Below are 16,859 nucleotides of genomic sequence, written 5' to 3'. Positions count from 1 at the left end.
GGCTAAAATGTAAACAACCACAAACATTTCCTTTGCATTAGGTGTGACTCCAACAGGTGGACGTTTCCACACATTCTTCCCCCCCATACCACCTGATTCGCATCAACTTCAATTTTACATGATCGCTATGCTGCTACTGTTATGACCACATCTCTAGCTGTTCTACATAGGATACCCCAAAGTGTTAAGCTTCCTGGAGAGGATAGATGAGGTGGCTCCCCTTCTTTATTCACCTGTCTCGTTAGTTGCAAAGTTAATTACAAAAGGAACACATCCCCACTGTGTCCTCTACTTTTTGTCATTTACATAAATGATTTGGATGCGAGCATAAGAGGCACAGTTAGTAAGTTTGCAGATGACACCAAAATTGGAGGTGTAGTGGACAATGAGGAGTGTTACCTCAGATTACAACAGGATCTTGACCAGATGGGCCAATGAGCTGAGAAGTGGCAGATGGAGTTTAATTCAGATAAATGCAAGGTGCTGCATATTGGGAATGCAAATCTTAGCAGGACTTATACACTTAATGGTAAGGTCCTAGGGAGTGCTGCTGAACAAAGAGATCTTGGAGTGCAGGTTCATAGCTCCTTGAAAGCGGAGTCACAGGTAGATAGGATAGTGAAGGCGGCGTTTGGAATGCTTTCTTTTATTGGCCGAAATATTGAGTACAGGAGTCGGGAGGTCATGGTGCAGCTGTGCAGAACATTGGTTAGGCCACTGTTGGAATATTGCGTGCAGTTCTGGTCTCCTTCCTACTGGAAAGATGTTGTGAAACTTGAAAGGGTTCAGAAAAGATTTACAAGGATGTTGCCAGGGTTGGAGGATTTGAGCTATAGGGAGAGGTTGAACAGGGTAGGGCTGTTTTCCCTGGAGTGTCAGAGGCTGAGGCGTGACCTTATAGACGTTTACAAAATTATGAGGGGCATGGATAGGGTAAATAGGCAAAGTCTTTTCCCTGGGGTCGGGGAGTCCAGAACTAGAGGGCATAGGTTTAGGGGGAGAGGGAAAAGATATGAGAGACACCGAAGGGGCAACTTTTTCACGCAGAGGGTGGTACATGTATGGAATGAGCTGCCAGAGGATGTGGTGGAGGCTGATACAATTGCAACATTTAAGAGGCATTTGGATGGGTATATGAATAGGAAGCGCTTGGAGGGATATGGGCCGGTGCTGGTAGGTGGGACTAGATTAGGTTGGGATATCTAGTCGGCATGGACAGTTTGGATCGAAGGGTCTGTTTCCATACTGTACATCTCAATGACTAAATGAACCGGTGATAAAAGGGGCTAACTTAATCAGGCTTTCTTGAATTAACAGTAAAACTTTATTATTTAAACACAAATTTAACAACATACAGATTAAAAATGAGGCAAGTACAAAAATATAAAAAATATACATAACAGTCTCAGAGTTGCTCAAAGTTATATGAATGCTGCAGTGGAGATTACCAGTTGCATGACGTTAGTAGGTGAACAGTTGGCTTCATGGTCCTTAATTTGCAGATTGGTTGAGATTCATTCTTTCTTATGCCTTTCGACTAGGATTGAATTCCAGAATTCAGAGTGAGGTCTCCTTTCTAATTGGCTTGCCGCACTGAGATGACTGTGGGATAGTTTTTAAAATGTGACTGCAACAACATGCAAAACACCAAAAGACAGACGGATACACTCATCGACTCTAGAGCTGAAGCTGGCTTTTTAAAACTGTGTGCTGTGTACTCCAGGAGGGTAAATCAGACACACCTACAAAAAGAGGCTCGCTGATGGAAGTGGAGATTTTTAGTCCTTGTTATCTCCTTGTTAAAGTCTCGCCTTGCTTCAAGTTTCCTTGACAATTTCCCTGTATGGTATTTCAATGGTTTCACACAGGACTTTGCCAGACACTGAATTTAAATCTGCAGGTTTGTGTGTGTTTTCTGGCCGTTCTCTTTTTTTAAAAAAAGATTTTCGTACTAAAAGTAAACATTGTCTGCAAATACTCTGGGGTTCTGGTCCATCATTGTAATACTGCGCTCAGTCAAACTGGCTTGATGTCAAAAGCAGTCATTTGCACTTTATCTCTGGAATTCAGTTTGTTTTTCCACATTTGGAAGATTATAATGAGATTTGGAGACAAGTGGTCCAAAATAAAGACAGTTGATAAGAAAAGGGCCACTTGATAGCGAAGATGTTAGTGAACTGGACACACCAAGATAATTTTGCACATTAGAGAGATGCCAGCTTTGAACTTTACTGAAAAACTAACTACTAGAGCATGCCTTTGGCACTAAAACCAGTACATCCTAATCAGTGCACTCAGTAATTTCCCAATATGTACACTGAATTGGCTGAAAACAGACTTGTGTGCACAAGGAGAGCTTAGAAAGAGGCAGGAAATTCATTATTCACTTTGTATTTCTGGCTGATGATTACGCACAACTCAGTTTGGTCTCTTGTATTCACTCTGCTTCCATTCTCTCATGGAAGAAACATGCACTCAACTCCATCTAGAAGCCATTTTTGCACTAGAAAGAGACCTAAGGGGCAACTTTTTCATGCAGAGGGTGGTACATGTATGGAATGAGCTGCCAGAGGATGTGGTGGAGGCTGGTACAATTGCAACATTTAAGAGGCATTTGGATGGGTATATGAATAGGAAGGGCTTGGAGGGATATGGGCCGGTGCTGGTAGGTGGGACTAGATTAGGTTGGGATATCTGGTCGGCATGGACAAGTTGGACTGAAAGGTCTGTTTCCATTCTGTACATATCTATTATTCTAAGTCAGAAGATTAAGACTATTACAGTAGCATACTAGATTGAGCAGCACTTACTGTTCCTCAACTATAAAAAAGGTAGTAGTGCTGTTTAGCAGTCTCGCAGTCAGCACAAAAGCAGCCGAGTGGTATAATAATCAGTGACAGAGGTTTTTAAGGAACAAGAAAGAAAGAAGTGAGCTTTGTTATCAGTTTAAGAGTCTCAGGAAGAAATATGAACAAAGAAATAGCACTGAGCGAATATAGACATTTACTGAAAAGAAACCAAGAACAGCTGGGTCAACTGAAGGAGGGACTAAACTGGAAACCAGGTGGAGGCTCGACTACCTGTAAGATGGTTAGGAGTGTAAAGGATTGAATTTTTATAATATTTGTAAAAATGTGATTGCAACTCGTTCAAAATATAAAAATTGTTTTTGCTTGCATTTAATAAACATTGATGTTCTTTTGTTAGAAGTATATTGTCAACTTCTTACAAATATGTTCAGTGATTGATTACCATGGTATACAAGCTACAAAAGGTTAGAAAATACTTATTAGATTAGATTACTTAGTGTGGAAACAGGCCCTTCAGCCCAACAAGTCCACACCGACCCTCCGAAGAGCAACCCACCCAGAAACATTCCCCTACATTTACCCCTTCACCTAACACTATTGGCAATTTAGCATGGCCAATTCACCTAACCTGCACACCTTTGGACTGTGGGAGGAAACCGGAGCACCCGGAGGAAACCCATACAGACATAGGGAGAATATGCAAACTCCACACTTATGGTCCCATTCAACTGGGTTTCACCCTGGGATAAGTGTGAATCGAAATAACAAAAATCAAAAGCCGCCCATTTGAAAAAACATGAGATCAGACCATACGATTGGAAAGTGTAGAATATAATGTCGAGTCCAGAAATCTGTACAGGTGCATAATCCTTTCTGAAATGCTCGGGACCAGCTGGTTTTCGGAATTCAGAATTTTTTGAATTTTAGAATAAGTGACAGTTTGATGGTGAAATTTTTAAAAATCTTACCGGAGGAGCAGACTCACTGAGTAAAACGGTCCTTGAGACAGAATTGGGGCCTGCTGGTGCTGGGCCGCGGCCACCACGTTGCATCTGAGTGACATGCATCGAATGGGTGTGGAGTTTGGTTAACTGTTTGCATGTCAAACAATCTTGTTAATGAGAAAAAAATTCACAAAAAGAAACCTTCAGACTTTGGAACTTTTTGGATTTTGGATAAAGGGCTTCTACCTGTAGAATGACAAATCAAAAGATGAGGTGCTATTCTTCAGGAATATATTGAGCTTCACTGTAATAGTCTAAGAGGCAGAGAATAGAGGGGCCCTGAGAAAAAGTGACATCTAAGAAATAAAATAACAAGCCTGGAAGCTCAGGCAATATCTTGCCAACTGCACTGCAATGTTAGGCAAATCAAATATCCAACCTGTGTGGCAGGAATCTCAATGCAGATTCATGCTGCAAACTATAATTATAGTGAGTCGAAAGACAGTAAACTGCCAGTTCACCTAGAAGTAGTGTTTGGGGCTCTGGAGGTGGGGAGGTCTTGCATCTGTGCTTAAATGGAAAGGAAATGTTGCAAGGGTACAGCAGCCCATTCAGAGTTGAGATGATATTTTGATAACACCATTATGTTGGAGGCATCGAAAGTGGCAAAGAAAAAAAAATTGATGCTGCACATGGAGGATGATGGTATGAAAGCTGGGGACAGGGAATACCCTATTGATTTGGGATAGAGAGAAGTGTAAGAAACAGTGAACACAGTGAGGCTCTGTGAATCATATTAAAGTGAAATCCTCAAATTGAGGAGAAAAGACAGAGTCAAAGCACTTGTATAAAAAGTAGTCCATTAAACCCTACTCTTTAAGGCCCTTAAATGGCTAGGTCTTAGACTCCAAATCTTTTGGGATATTTCCCTGATGACAGAGTCAGAGATGTACAGCACACAAACAGATCCTTTGGTCCAACTTGCCCATGCCAACCAGATATTTAAAATTAATCTGATCCCATTTGCCAGCATTTGGGACATTTCCCCTTAATTGTTCCTATTCATGTCCCCATCCAGATGCCTTCTAAAATGTTGTAATTATACTAGCCTCCACGATTTCTTCTGGCAGCAAATTCCATACACGCACTATTCTCTGCATGAAAAAGTTGCCCCTCAAGTCCTTTTTACATTTTTGCCTTCCTTGCATATGGAACAAATGTTAGATCAGAATGTGGTATAAGGGTGAATGCATGTGAACAGTTCCCATTCAAGACATATAGGTTAAGATTTGTGATTCTTTCCTTTTTGATAATAGCACCTCCTCCTATACAGGTACAGTTGCATCTTCACAGACTACAGTAGTGGGCCAGTCAGGATTGATTCCGGTTGCTGTTTTGGAAAAGTAAAGAGGAAAATGAGACTCACCTGGTTACTTGCTATCATTGTACTAGTCCAGATACTGACCTACCTTCTCATTGTTAGGTACATTTTATACAGCACAGTAATAGCTGGTTCTCTTAAAGTTCAGTTTCACAAGCAAATCTTTCAAATGTTTTCTTTTTTCTTTCATCACTCAGCTCTCAATGCTGTGGTGGAAGTCCATGACTATGTACCATTCTTACCACACCCCAACCATACCAAATGCAGCTAACTACAGAGACGCCAGAGTGCAGTAGCAGCAGAACAATCAAAGGTTGCAAAGGCTATTAAAACAACTTAGGTGGGAGTGGTAGTCAGAGAATTGTGCAAGACTAATTTGAGAAAAAGCTTTTTAAAAGTTTGGGAAGGCAGTTTGCTTGTTGATAACAAATTTTGTGCAAAACACCAATACATTGAGAACTCCTTAGAAAAACGTGAGGAACATTTTCATGGATGATGCTGTTGCCAAAACTGTCATAACAGTCAGTTTAAACCAAAAAATGTTTTATAACATTTGGCACACCTCTGCTAAATTGACCATTCTAAACAATTTATGTCCTTTTAACTTTAAGCTGACATGCCTTTTTAAATAAAAGATGCTCAAGATAGAAGAGAAATAGCTCCCTAACTTGGTTTCACCCTTATTAGTTAAACCCTTGTTTTAAGCACGTTATACTGTTAAAATGTTATTGATTCTCTAAAACCTGATCATTCAGTGACATCCTTTAGAAGAGATTGTGCGGACATTTTTCAAGGAAACAGCAAACTGCCTTTCAGACAAAAAAGTTGGAACACAACCTTATAATGTTTCAGAATAATTCCTATTCAAATAATGAGATTATTACAGGCATTGAATGTCCCAAGTGGGCAGGTTATTAATAGAACTCTGGCTTGGCAGATTTGCGGTGAACAGAGTAGTACCTTGAAACATGTGAAAATGCATCCACCAAAACTGGAGCAAAGTCCTTGGTAAATTCTGGTCCCTTTTTCTTACTGTTCTGGATCACATCATTTGCCAGATAAAGAAAGGTCAGCTTTCTACTTGGTTTAGCTGTGGACAAAAATTGGAAAAAAAAGGAAAGTCAAGAGATCTAATGTAACTTAATATTAGTTAATGGGTTATAGCACTTTATTCTTTCTTGTGAAAAACTGAAATGAGTACACAAAAAGAAAATATGACAAAGATACACTCCTGGATTGAGCATTTTAACTTTGATACTCCGACTAAGCTGCATACAAAGCAATGGGGATCTCTGAATTTTTCATTTATGTACTGCCTTCACTTACCTTAGTAAGTAAGTTCACCAGTACTTCAATACAGAGGAATGGAGCAACCCAACTTACACAAAAAGGTCCACAATAGAACAGTACAGCATGTGAATGGGCCCTTTGGCCTACAATGTTGTGCCGAACAGAACGCCAAATTAAACAGATCCATTCTGCGTGCCTTTAGTACATATCCCTCCATTCCTTGCATTTTCTTACGCTTATCTAAAAGCATCTTGAACAGTCCCATCGTATCTGCCTCCATTCACCACCACCCCAGCAACGCATTTCAGACTCCCACCATTCTCTTAAAAAAAAAGAAACTTGCCCCTCATCTCCTTTGAACTCTCCACCTGGTTTTAGACATTTTAATTCTGAGGGAGAACGATTCAACTGTCAACTGTATCAATGCATCTCAAAATTATAGACTGCTATCAAATCTCCCCTCAGCTTCTGCCACTTCGGAGAAAATAACCTGAGTTTTTCTAGCCTCTCCTTAGAGCTCATACCCTCTAATCCAGACTGCATCCGAGTAAACCTCTTCTGTACTCTCTCCAAAGCATCCGCATCCTTCTGGAAAGTGGCAACCCGAATTGAATGCAATACTCTTAAGTGTGGCCTAACCAAAGTCCAGGAATGAGATAAGTGATGAAATAATATTCTAGTGGTAATGACCAAAGGATTATTTTTGGCAAGAACAAAAATGGGCCATGGGATCTTTTACAACAGCTCAGTTCATGCTAAATAGTACTCTGAAAACTCTATACAACGTGGTGCCTGCCCAGCATAAGAGTTCATGTGTTGGAACATTGCTTGAAACCAGAACCTAAAGTTCAGAGGGAAGAGTGCCACACTAAAATGAAGATCAGTGGTGTTTATATTAAAGGGAGTTATTTCTTAACTACAGTTGAAGTAACCAAAATCTGGAAGGCACACGGATAAAAGTATAATCATTAGGATTCTGCTAAAAATCGTCAGGAAAGATCCGAAGCACTTTCAGTAAATCAGAAAGAAAGCTGCAATCACAAAATAAGCAATATTTAAACATGACTAGTTTCACTCTTCACTAGCGCCCTGTTAGGCAACACCTTGATTTAAAAAATTTCAATGCCCTGACTCCTCACTCTCTTTAACCTCCTCCATCCTAACACCACATATCAAAATCAGAATTGAAGGTTTTCCAAGTATCCCAACTTCAAAAATCACTCCACCGTTGGCTACTGTGTTTTCAGCCACTAAAGCTGTAATCTCTAGCATTTACTTCTTAAACCTCTTATTCCACCTTTAAGATATTCCTTCTGACCAAGCTTTTCCTTATATGCCCTAATATTTCCTTATAAAGCTCCACATAATATTCTGTTCAATTATAGTCCTGTGAAGACAGGCATTACTACATTAAGGGTGCTTTATAAATGCAAATTATAATAATGTAGGTGCTGCCCAATAGAAATTACTGACTCACCACCCACATAGCTGTGACGTGCTTTAGTAAGCACCGTCCAAACAATACAAGGTATATATATTTTACATTACATCTACCACCTTTTAGCATGAAGTATGATAGCCTATATTTGTATCAAATTTATTTTCCCCCTAGGATTTGCAAGTGATATTTTGCAACCAGGAGTCCCTGGCTCCGCTGCCACCTTAATGATGTCAGGTGGCTAACAATGAACAACAATGCTACAGCATGTCAGGTTGCACAAGCTTAATACAGATGGTGGCATCACAATCTTTTGATTGGCAGAATGATCAGAAAGACATTCAATGGCAGCGATTCAGAATCTAGTAGTCATATCAACTTTGTTTAGCTTTGTGAAGATTGCCAATACAGCCACCATTGAAGGTACCCCTTAGGAGAGTGTCATTGGCACAATCATTTTCAGATACTTAATCAAGGATCTTCCCTCCATCATCAGGTCAGGTAGCAATCTGATGATTGCTTCAGAAATACGGTAGGCTGTGTCCAAATGCAACAAGACTTAGAGAAAATTTAAGGCTGGAGTAACAAGTAGCAAGTGACATTTGCGCCAACCAAGTGTTAGGCAATAGCCACCTCCATCAAGGACAGTTCAAACACCACCCCTCGGCATTCAAAGGCATTATCATTGAATTTCCTCCACAAATCGACATACTGGGGGTTACCATTAATCAGAATCCAAACTGGACCAGCCATATAAATTCTGGGGGGGGGGGGAATACTCACCTTCTAACTCTTCAAAGCCTGTCTAACGTCTACAAAGAACAAGTAAGGAGTGTAATGCAATAATCTCCACTAGCTCAGATGAGTGCAGCTCCAACACAAGAAGCTCGACACCAAGCAGAACAAAGGAGCCTATTTGATTTACACCTCAACTAATTTCTTCAACATGCAGTCCCTTGACCATTGACACATTGTGATAGCAAAGTGCACTGTCATCAAGACGGACTGGAATAAAACTTGCTAAAGCTGTGATGTTGTACCTTCCAAACCTGTAAATAGAGCAACTCTTAGGCCTATTACCACATTTGTTTTCAGCACAGACTACCATTCTCTGCTAACCTCAGTTCTTATTTCTTATTCAACTTCTCTTCAGTCCTGGCCTGCTATCTGTAATCCCTTCATTACCTACTCCTTTCATACCTCTTTCTCTCTTTGGGCTTCATAGCTACTTCACCCTAAATCTTCAGCATAAATACAGCTTTGTCTGTATTGAAAAAAAAAGTCATCCAAGTCAAAACATTAACTCTGTTTTCTTCCCACAGATGCTACCAGACCTGAACTTTGCCAACAATTTAATTTTACTTTCAAACCCATGCCTCTACTATCTAGAAGAGCCAGGACAGCAAATACACAGGCACATCATTGCCTACAAGTTCACCTCAGAATCACACCTCAACCTGACTTGGTACCATAATCACTAACCCTTAACTGTCAAGAGTTAAATTCCTTCCTAACAGCACTGTGGTTGGACCTATACCTAACCAAATGGACTGCTGTGGTTCAAGTGGTGATGGCAGGGCTGCCTTAAGGGTATTTAGGGGTGGGCAATAAAAACACTGGGGTTTAGATCAGAGTAGTGCTGGAAAAGCACAGCAGGTCAGGCAGCATCCGAGGAGCAGGAAAATCAACATTTCAGGCAAAAGCCCTTCATTCCTGATGAAGGGCTTTTGCCTGAAACGTCAATTTTCCTACTCCTTGGATGCTGCCTGACCTGCTGTGCTTTTCCAACACCACTCTGATCTAAACTGTGGTTTCCAGCATCTGTAGTCCTCACTTTTGCCTAATAAAAACATAGGCCTTACCAGTAATGTCCACTTCCTGACGAAAAACATTTGAAAACTCAGAGCATTTGATCAATTGCATATAAACCAACTTGCTCAAAATTAAAGTGGATAAAAAATGAGGGAGGCAGGCAGAGACACCACAGGGTCGGGGTTGGCAGTGAAATAGAGCAGTCTTATTGAATGGGAGAGTAGGCTCGAGGGCTTGAATGACCTAATCCTGTTCCTATTTCTTTTTGTCATTCCCTCCTTTTTGGGAATCTTAATCCATAGATTTGTATCTTTTTGCCCATTTTTCCACCAATGATAATTCTGCAAAATTATCAGCCTTGCCCATTCTATTTGTGAATGAAAGTGTGCATGTCTGGATTTACAAGGAGGCATTGTTTGAGTTTGCATATTAGTAATCCACTTTTAGAGGATACATTTGTTGTAGTTAGTTTTTGTTTTCTTGTTTATTGATGAAAGCTGTTTTTTACCTCATGTTAGATAGTGATCAAAGTCTGACAAATTAACATTTCAGACAATTTGTAGAATAGCAGGGCTCTATTTCCAGCACACACTTGCTATCAGGGTTATTACAATACTCTCAGGGTGATGGCTTTTTTTTTGCAGGAGCTAATATGCAAGTTATTTGAAAAAACTTGTGTTAAATTATGTCTTTTGGTTTATGCCAATTTAGATACCACACAGTGTTTAAGAGATTAGTGCTTTCTGTGTGTTGTGGATTTAAGTTTAAATTTCATAATTGAGGATATTGATGAAACCTTTCAATTCTGCTTCAGACAGCAAAAAGAATTCTATGACACATACTTGAGAATGAAAAAGTAGCTTCAAGGATAGCCCTTGAAAAACTGCCTTCACCATAGTGGGTACAAAAAAAAATTCCAGTAACAGCTCTACATCAAGAGATGAAATGGAGGGGGAAATCTCATGCGATTATGATCACAAGGGAAGCACTACCCAGCAACTGGATGGAGCTGTGGGCTGACAAATATTTCGATCTAGATGGGAATCATCCTATGGTTGTAAGATAGGTAGCTAATGAAGTGGACGTGTCAGCATTAATTTTTCAAATCCCATAGTCAGGAAAGGTTCCAGTTGACTGTAAAATAGCAAATTTACCCTCTTATCCAAGCTGGAAGGCAGCAGAAAGGCCAGTGTACTTGACATGTCATGGCAAAGGAGACTGATCATTAAAAGAGGTTATATAGCTGGATACTTCGAAAAACTTCAAAGTAATCAAGATAATCACGGCTTTGTAGATATGTCTGAAGGAGTAACCAGGTGCTGTAATGAGTGGAGCCAGTACATGGACTTTACTGGATTTCCACAAGACATTTGATAAGGCGCTACAATGAAGCTGATTAAAGGAAAATAACAAGCCATGGTGTATAAAGGGCAATTTATTAACACGAACAGATGATTTTTGCCTGTCAGCCAAGCAATATGCATTAGAGAACCTGATTGAAATGTGTGAAAACTGGAGCCTTGTGATATCTGTGCCACGGCCTCAACTTTTTACCATTCACATCAATGACTTTGATGAAGGGAGTGGAGACACAGTAGCTAAGGTCACAGGTAACAGACATAAATGCAGGAGGAAACATCACGGAAGCGCTTCACAGGAGGCTCCCAAGCACTGAGGATGTCACCTAGACAGGGGACGAAACATCTGCAACACAAATTCCCAGCTCGGTGAACAGAACCACAACAACACAAAGCTAGGTAGGAAAGCATGTCCTGAAGACACAGGGGCTAGCAGACAGATAGGTTAAGAAAATGAGCATAACTTGACAGTCAGAGCAGAATGTGGGAAGATGTAAAGTTGCTCATTTTGGCAGGAAAATGTTTTCAAAAGTGAGTGTTATTTTAAAAAGTGACTGCAGAATACTGAGAAGAAGGGGAATTTAGGTGACAGTCAGTCCACAGATATAGCATGTAATTAAGGATAATGGAATGCAATCTATAACAAGGGGAACAGAACTTAAAGATGCTATACTTTAGTTACACATTGGTGAGACCATATCTTGAATGCAGTGTGAAGCTTTTGTTTACTAATTTAAGAAAGGTTTATTCTCATTTCAGGTATCAATGTATTATGTTTATGAAGGCACATTGAAAGAGCTGGGCCTGTTACCACTGGAGCTGGAGGAGTGAGGTGGCTTGACTGAAGTTCCTGAATGGTCTTCACAAAGTGAACGTAGAAAGGATGCTTCCTCCTCAGATTGAGTCCAGTCTAGGGATTGTTCTTTAGGATTGAGATGAGAGAAACTTTCTCTCTGGTTTGTGCAAAATTTCATACATCTTCTCAGAAGGCAGTAGAACTATTGAAGGTTTGAAACCAAAAAGGTGGATAGATTTTGGGAAAAAGGAATCAAAGCTTATTAAGGGAAGATGGGAATCTGAAATTTCAAACAAAATCAAATAGCCATCATCTTAACGAAAGACAGAACAGTATCAAGAGGCCAAATAGCCTACGCCTGCTCCTACTTAGATTTATATAAGAAAAGATACTTCAACCCCTGGAGGACCCATTTCAAAGCCTATTGAACACAAAACCTGGAAAGACAGCAAGTCAGTGAGGAGCAGAGTAGGAAAATTCATAAAAACTTGTCTGGCAAAGTATACATCTCAAATGGAATATAGAGAAGCATGAAGTGATTTATTGGTTGAAATGTGTATCTATAAACTAAATGGCACAATTTTAAAGGAATGTTGAAACAAAGAAAATGGGATTCATACGCCCAAATCTTTGACAGTGGCAGACAGGGTGATGAGGCTACTATATAAAAAAAAACATACTGGATGCTGGGTATAGTACAGGTACTGAGAATAAAGATAAGGAAGTCATGCTAAACCTTTATACATCACTGGTTAAGTCCAGCCGGAGTAACGGGTCCAATTCTGGGCACATCTTCGAAAGGATGCAAAGGAAAGATGTTACACTTCAGCTACACTGAAATACCACCTGGAATGTGGAGAGACTAAGTAAAGAAAAGATAGTTTCGCTTTACAGCAGATGTTGTTAATGGGTAGAGTGGAGAACATTTAAAATCACAACAGGTTTTGGTAGCGGAACCAGGACAAAACTTTCAACCTGCAATAGGGTTGCTAATCAAGCAGATTTAAGATAACAAAATAAAAGCAGAACAAACAAGATGCTGGGAAATGGAAATACAAGCAGAAAATGCTGGAAACACTCGTTACATCAAGCAGCATCTGTGGAGAGAGAGACAAAGTTAATGTTTTAGACTGATGACTTATCAGAACTAGATAAAGTTAGAACTCCCTAACATTTGATGTATGCATACAGTCAGAGAAAGGGAGACAGCAAAGATCAAGAGAGTAAGTTTGTGATAGAGCAAAAGGCAAGATGGATTAGAACCACAAAAAGAACGATAGCATAAAACATAAGGCACGGTGGCACAGTGGCTAGCACTGCTGCCTCACAGCGCCAGAGACCCGGGTTCAATTCCTGCCTCAGGCGACTGACTGTGTGGAATTTGCACATTCTCCCTGTGTCTGCGTGGGTTTCCTCCGGGTGCTCCGGTTTCCTCCCACAATCCAAAGATGTGCAGGCCAGGTGACCGTAGTGTTAGGTAAGGGATAAATGTAGGGGTATGGGTGGGTTGCGCTTCGGCGGGGCGGTGTGGACTTGTTGGTTTGAAGGGCCTGTTTCCACACTAAGTAATCTAATCTAACCTAATAAGGGGAAACAATGGGGCAATTAAAGAAACAAAAAGGTGGGTTTAAAAATGAGCTATAGCTGGACATAAGAGAATGATCACCCAGCTGATTATAAATTTCAACAAGAACCAGGGCGAGGTAAAGTGAATTTTTTTTAAAAAAAAAAATCACTAATCGGGGGATGCCTTAAGTGAAAGCAGATTCAAAAGTAACTTTTCAAAAGGCATAGCAGTTTAAACAATGAGAAAAACTGAAGGACAAAGATAGGCTAGGACAGTGGACTGATAGGACAACTTTGCCAAAAGAACCAAACATTGGGCTAAACGGCTGCTTCTGTATTCTGAGACTCTGACAAGCTTAAACCCACAGTGATTGACATTTTGAAACAGAGTGCGAGTTGAAAAATGTTCTTGCTCTGACAATGCAGAATTCCCTCAATGTCTGCTGGATCACATGCCCAAACTCTAAGAGAATTACAGCCAAGATCCTGCTGACTTGAGCAAAAAATGTTAGAGTCAAAGCTACGAAATTACTTAAATTACAGAGGTTTAAGTTGTTGCTAGCCACAATGTAACACGTCTAGTTTCAAGCTACCATATTCCCAACTTGTATTCAAAAATCAGCAACTCCAACCATGTCCCTGGAGCAACAAATCTCGAGCTCTGTCTGCATTCAGTTTCTCGTACTTTGTTACATTCTGCCATTATCAGACAACAGCTAGATGCTGTCAACAAGCTGACTTTGAGTCTTAATGGTCACTCCTCTAATCTCTCATTTATTGAATATCAAAACATTCATCAATTTATCTGCAATAATCTCCACTCATCATGTAATACCCCATTTCCTACCTGAAAAAGTACTCAATTCTTGTTACAAAAATTGAACTTGAACTTACGTGGTAGAACACGATTTTAATGAAATAATTAAAAAACCTGCCTATAAAAACAGGACTTAAACTATGAATCTTTGGAATACCTCTAAAAGAGCTTAGTTCACGTACTATTTCAATATCATGCCTACTACCAGGTTCTATCTATACCTGACAAGAATTCTCCAAGAAAGTTTATTTCTTGGCAGTAACAGGTTACTTCCCCAATTAGTCAGACCACCCCCTACCACCACCAGATTTAAAATTCTAATGTTTCCATTTAGCCGCAAACGTTCTTTTACGAACAGAGCAGTCAGAGCACGACACAGTCAGCATCAGCTCTGACTTTCAACTTCCAAAACTTTGACATATTTACAGCAGCCTATTTTATTACTGGGCAATGTTGCTGCTTTTCTACCAACGAAGCAAAAGGGAAACTATTATCAGATGCTACAAGTTACCATTTCAACTAAATTAGAAACACCAGTATGAATTCAATTGAGAATTTAAATGGAGTCTAATATAGCTGGAAAAATGATAAATTGTCTCTCAAATCTTACTTTTCACAGCTTTGTTCTCCACTGGGAAAAAAAATCTGAAATAGCAAAACACCAAGTGACAACCAAGCCACCCGATTCACTAATATCATTTAGTGAATATCAACCATTCTTACCTTGTTTGTGGGGAGTACCTCACCCACAATATGGTTGATTCTTAAATGCAGTCTAGACAGTTAGGGGATGGGAAATAAATACCAATCACATGCACATCCCTTTAACAAATATTAAAAAAATTTCTTTCCTTCATCATGTTCTTCATACAGTTTTTGAAAAGTCCTTGTCAACAACACTGGTTTGGCTTTTCAGGAAGAATTATTTAGTCCTTTCTTACCTTCTACTTACAGAAGATAAAGAGTGATTACTGCATCTATTTTTGACATTTTGGTATGATTAACTTATCCTTAATACACATTTTGAAACTGTAATATCCCCACTGAATTGCAACTAAATTCCAACTTCCTTTTGATCAATGATCCAAATCAAACTGACAGCACAATCTGCAGAGATTGAGCTTGTCCTTTTCCTTAATAGTAAAGAAAGTTTAATCCACATTAAAACTTTACTTAGCATTCAATAAATATGAATTGCAAAACACTTTACTTGTTTGTCAATACTCATTCAAATCACTAGCTGATGGCATCAAGTCTTGGGTTATTTGTTAATTTTATTCTGTGAAGCTAAATGTTAATGTTTCAGATTAACTTTTTGAACAGCAATGACATTCTTGGGATATTTCAGACAAATGATTAATTGAACTCACTGTACAGTTAGTGTGGACCTCGAGTTTTAAGTTTACATCAATATGAAATGAAACAACCACTTGACCAAAAAAGTTGCATAATGATATTGGTGACAATTGAGGAGACAAATTATTATTCATAATTTAGAATAGATAAGAAATTGCTACAGAAACTTCAGCTTACTAGCATCAAGGTAACAGGAATGCAAAACTACAGAAGCCTAAGGCATGACAACATATTTATCTCCAAAAGATGCTTGTTAAATAACAACATACACAACTCTGAGAAGGCCAAGGAGCTGTGTTTACAGACTAAGAGTAACCTAATGCTCAGCTAAAACAGATGATTTCCCTTGATATATGGCAAACGCTCCAAATTGATGAACGGCTTTTTGGGAAAAAGAAGAGTCGGCAAGTCTGCAGTCACCACGTACGGAGACATAAAAGTAACGATATAAAAAAGACACCACATTCAACTCAGCACAGTAGGCGTACCTCTGCTGCGATGGACAAGAAGGTGTATACCAGATTTAAAGTGCACCCCTCCCACCGCAGCGAAGGCCTGATGGAATAGAAGGTGAAGCCTGGCCTCTCCATCTGTGAGATGATGCCCCGCCCCCACCCCGCCCCGGCTGCTGTAACCCTGGGCGTGTGTATACTGTGCCGGGCTGTGGGCCCCAGGCGCCGGCCGCGCTCACCTTTCTTGAGCTCCCGGTGCCACACCAGCACGATGGTCTTGGAGTGCTTGCGGTGGTGGATGAGCCACAAGGACAGCGTCTGCACGCTCTGCTGCGAGTTGCTCAGCTCCGACAGCTTCTTTTCCAGAGCTGACTCAGAGAAGGCGGACATTCTCCTGTCGCAGGGAGGGGGGGGAAGGGGCGGGGGTGGGGACTTTTTATTCAGCCCACCCCGACCCCTACCCCTACCTCTACCTCCGACCCTGCCGATAGACAGACAGAGAGGTGAGGGGGAGGCGGGAAACAGAGAAACACACTCGGGAATCAGACACAGGCCAAGATGGCGGCGTCGCCAACAACTTGCGCTCGACGTCATCACGCACGCGGACCGGCGAAGTGGTCAATGGCTTTGTACGTGTGACGTCATCACGCACACGGACCGGAGAAGTGGTTAATGTCTTTGTGCGTGTGACGTCATACCACACGCGGACCGGCGAAGCGGTCAATGTCGTCTTGCGTCTGATGTCATCGCGCACGCCGACCGGCGAAGTGGTCGAGATCGTCGTGCGTCCCGACGTCATCAGGCCCTCCTCCTTGGGCCTGACATTTGAGATTGATCCA

At 40.6% G+C, this 16,859-nt stretch overlaps 1 protein-coding gene across 6 annotated transcripts in view; it reads right to left on the bottom strand.

The window, feature by feature from the left end:
* The window catches only part of LOC122564477 (regulation of nuclear pre-mRNA domain-containing protein 1A-like), a 59,192-nt gene extending 42,594 nt beyond the window's left edge, over nucleotides 1-16,598 (bottom strand). For all 6 annotated transcript variants that reach the window (XM_043719426.2, XM_043719425.2, XM_043719427.2 and 3 more), the window contains exons 1-2: nucleotides 16,260-16,598; nucleotides 6,096-6,225 (exon numbers count right to left, since the gene is read on the bottom strand). In XM_043719426.2, the coding sequence (XP_043575361.2) occupies nucleotides 6,096-6,225; nucleotides 16,260-16,410 (281 nt within the window). In that variant the 5' untranslated portion in view covers nucleotides 16,411-16,598. The remainder of the gene's footprint in view (nucleotides 1-6,095; nucleotides 6,226-16,259) is intronic.
* Nucleotides 16,599-16,859: the final 261 nt, after the last annotated feature.

Source organism: Chiloscyllium plagiosum, unplaced genomic scaffold (genome assembly GCF_037043375.1).
Source record: "Chiloscyllium plagiosum isolate Xiang-an unplaced genomic scaffold, Cpla_swu_hap1 HiC_scaffold_34, whole genome shotgun sequence".
In the NCBI taxonomy this organism is placed as follows: Eukaryota; Metazoa; Chordata; class Chondrichthyes; order Orectolobiformes; family Hemiscylliidae; genus Chiloscyllium; species Chiloscyllium plagiosum.
This window is presented reverse-complemented; position numbering and strand designations above follow the sequence as displayed.